The 3,269-nt window shown below is 38.0% G+C and overlaps 1 protein-coding gene across 1 annotated transcript; it reads right to left on the bottom strand.

The window, feature by feature from the left end:
* Window positions 1–598: 598 nt before the first annotated feature.
* LOC112019042 (protein DOG1-like 3) lies at window positions 599–2,884 on the bottom strand. Its single transcript, XM_024051576.2, has 2 exons — window positions 1,664–2,884; window positions 599–955 (listed from the first exon to the last, which is right to left on the bottom strand). The coding sequence occupies exon 1, from the start codon at window positions 2,567–2,569 to the stop codon at window positions 1,724–1,726; it is 846 nt and encodes a 281-aa protein (XP_023907344.2). The 5' UTR covers window positions 2,570–2,884; the 3' UTR covers window positions 599–955; window positions 1,664–1,723.
* Between the last annotated feature and the right edge of the window lie 385 nt (window positions 2,885–3,269).

Here is a 3,269-nt window from a genome sequence, read left to right as displayed (position 1 = left end):
AGGCTGCAATGTCGGGATTTGATGCTTTTAAAGGGCATTACACTTTAGAAAATAAGTTACCAGTTGTGCTAGCAGTCTTGTAGATAGGGATCGTGCAACTTATCCAAGATGAAGGCATTCTATTCAGGGGGATGCAACTTTGTGTGCCTCAATGCTCTTTAAGAGACTAAATTATGTAGGAAGCTCATAACCAGGGTCATTTTGATAGAGATAAGTCTATGCCCTTGCTACATCAAAAGTTCTTTCGGCATGTCATAGAAAGTGATGTGTCATGTTTTAAAGTTTTTCCGAAGGTGCATGCCTTGCTTGAAATATAAGCATTAATGCTGGACTTGTCTTTTTCAGTATCTTCAAGACCATGGGAATTTATTAGTATGAATTTCATTCTCGCACTACCTCCCACAGCAGGATATGGGAGAAAAAAAATAATGTATTAACCAATTATATAAATTTATCTATTTTTAAGATAGTAGACCTTACGTCTATATAATTGTAGTTCAAAAAATCAAACTTGGGGGGCGTTGCTAAAATTCATTTCTAAAATCATATATATTTTAAAACATATAAGGGGGAATGCAGATTTTTCATAAGTTGGGGGCTATCCCAAGCCCTTGGCCAAAGACCGCAACTTTTGTCACACTTTATTGCAGTGATTGACTGTGAGTAAACAATCAATTTTACATGTCCCACGACTTTTTTTCCATCACTTTTATGGAAACAGTTGTAACAAAAACTATATCCCTAAACTTTCTCTAAAAATAACAGAGATCATTGCCAACTATTACCTACAGGTTAAAAACGTTGAATACATGATAAAGTAAAGTCAAGAAATGCAACTCTTTTTATCAAAAAAAAGAAAAAGAAAAAGAAAAGAAAAGAAATGCAACTCTTCTTTATCTTGAACTCTTCCCACGTTATTAGTTTTCTTCATAATTTGAATGTGAAAGACGACAACCTATCAACATGCAAAACACATGGAAAATGCTTTAAAACAAATCATCATCATATTACTAAAATCAATGATAAATCTTACAATGAGCCCAGTGCCAAAAACATTTCTTTTTTCTACTTTTCTCTGGTAGTTTTGTAAGGGAAAAAAAGAAAAGGCTAAAATTTGATTTAGCCCCTCTAAGCTGGGAATATAATTTTTTCTTAATTTTTTTTGGGTCAATTTTATCCTCCAAAGTTTCTAGGATCGCATCACATTTCTGGATTTCAAAAGATTAATAAAAAGCTCTGAATGATTAAATTGATCTAAAAGAGAATGTTATTAGAATCTAAATGAAATTGTTATATATTAGAATCTTAGGAACTTCTAAGCACATATCAACCACATAAATGGATGGAGTTTTGCATTGCTGACTTCCACAACATATGTTCTAATAATAAATTAATAATATCACAAATGGAATGCAATTCAAAAATAGTATTGATTAAGCACCCATATACCTACTCACAATGCCCCCAACAACACATAATTAAAACTTAGAAAACTTAAGTCAAAGGTTTCTTTAAAAAAAAAAAAGAACAATAAGCCAAGGAAGCCCGTCCCCGTTTAAATTCTAACTACTAATTCCAATTCTTCTATGACCATAACTTTCACCGCAATTTATTGATGTGATCGATTATAAATAATGAACGAAACACTCTCACATTGACTTACCAAGTTTTTTTCACCACTCATAGTCATCGTGATGCCAAAAATTGTGGTACAAAAGTTCTGTCACCGCTCAGTGCGACCAGTCCCACGGTGTTGCCTAACCACATCGTCCCTCCTCTTCCCCCAGTCATGAAGCCTGAGGTGCAACTCAGCAGCAGCAATCAAGAAATGGACGGCCTGGATTGGAGTCAAAACTTCAAGAATTGCTTTAAGAGTTCTCAACCGTAGATCATCAGCTTTCTGCAAGATCTCCTCCAACCCTTCCTCTTTAGGCCCCAGAGTCGACTCGACTCGCTCTTCCTCCACTCCATTAACACTACCACCTCTTTCCCTCATCAACTCAGACACCACATGTGACAACTCAACCATGGACGAGTCTGCCACAGTTTCTTGAAGCTCTGCCATCTTCTCAGTAGTCTCCTTCTCCTCCACAATAGTCCTCCTCTGTAAAGCATCCACCTGGTTGAGCTGACTCGGAGAAAGATCACCCAAATCGCCAGAACTAAACCCGCGAACCAACACAGTGAATTTCTTCTCGAGTTGTAACCCTGATTTGGAGTAAAGCAAGTGAAAAGCCATACTGGGTCTCCACCCTCCTATCCACATGAACGCGTCCTCAAGTGAGGACCTCCATGAAGGTGACAACATGGCAAACACGTCTTGCTTAGCCCACTTCGACTTTGCACCATAGTATTGCTCGTAATGGTTGATGACTCTGCCGATGAGTGGGCTCAAGATCACCGTATCATCCTCAGAGCCAATGTTGGAGCTTTGCTTGTGGTGTTGAGAGGCAGAGATGAGTTCCTGGAGGTATTGGCTTTGCTCGGAAACCCAGATCTCAAAGAAGTTGTGGAAGCTATCAGGTTCGGAAGTGCCATTTCTGATGGCCATGGATTCGGAAATTGGCATGTTGCAGCGTCTTTCAGTTTGGGAATAAAGACAGTCAAAGAATAGAGACAACCTCGGAGTTGCACACCCAAGTCCCAACTCCCAACTATATAAAATTGCACAAACCAGAGTTTGGTTCTGCTTCTGGATTTTACACTGTGAGGAAGATCGGTTGGACAAGAGGGTCAATTTGGGATTAGTAGTTTTGGTTCGGTGAACCAGAGAAAATAGTCAAGATTTTTAGAAAAACTTAAAAGAGATTTGGATATGCTTTTATATTGAAAGGATGTCGGTCAAGATTCAAAAAGGCAAGAGGCCTTGTGGCCTTCGTTTGTCAGGCCAAAATTGCCATATATAAGGAGGAAATAGGTAACTATTTTTTTTTCTATAACTATCTAGTTAGTTGGTCCGCTTCGGAAACTATATTGATTAGTAGCACCTTGAGTCTCAGAAAGTCGAGTTTGACCTGGCCTAGTTCCACGTGGCATCCCACATGGAACTCGAGTTTCTGAGACTCGAGGTCTATGTGGCGTTTACGTGGACCTCAAGTCTCAGAAACTCGATTTCCAAATCAAAAAAATTTGAAAATATTTCAAGTATCCAAGTCTCTCATCTACAAACCAAAATACCAAAAAAAAAAAAAAAAATCAGATCACAGAGAGAGAGAAAGAATCTAGAAAAAGATGCTGAAATACCATATATGTGTTCATCAAAAAAAAAA

This window comes from Quercus suber, unplaced genomic scaffold, assembly GCF_002906115.3.
Source record: "Quercus suber isolate HL8 unplaced genomic scaffold, Cork oak 2.0 scaffold_4, whole genome shotgun sequence".
Classification (NCBI taxonomy): Eukaryota; Viridiplantae; Streptophyta; class Magnoliopsida; order Fagales; family Fagaceae; genus Quercus; species Quercus suber.
This window is presented reverse-complemented; position numbering and strand designations above follow the sequence as displayed.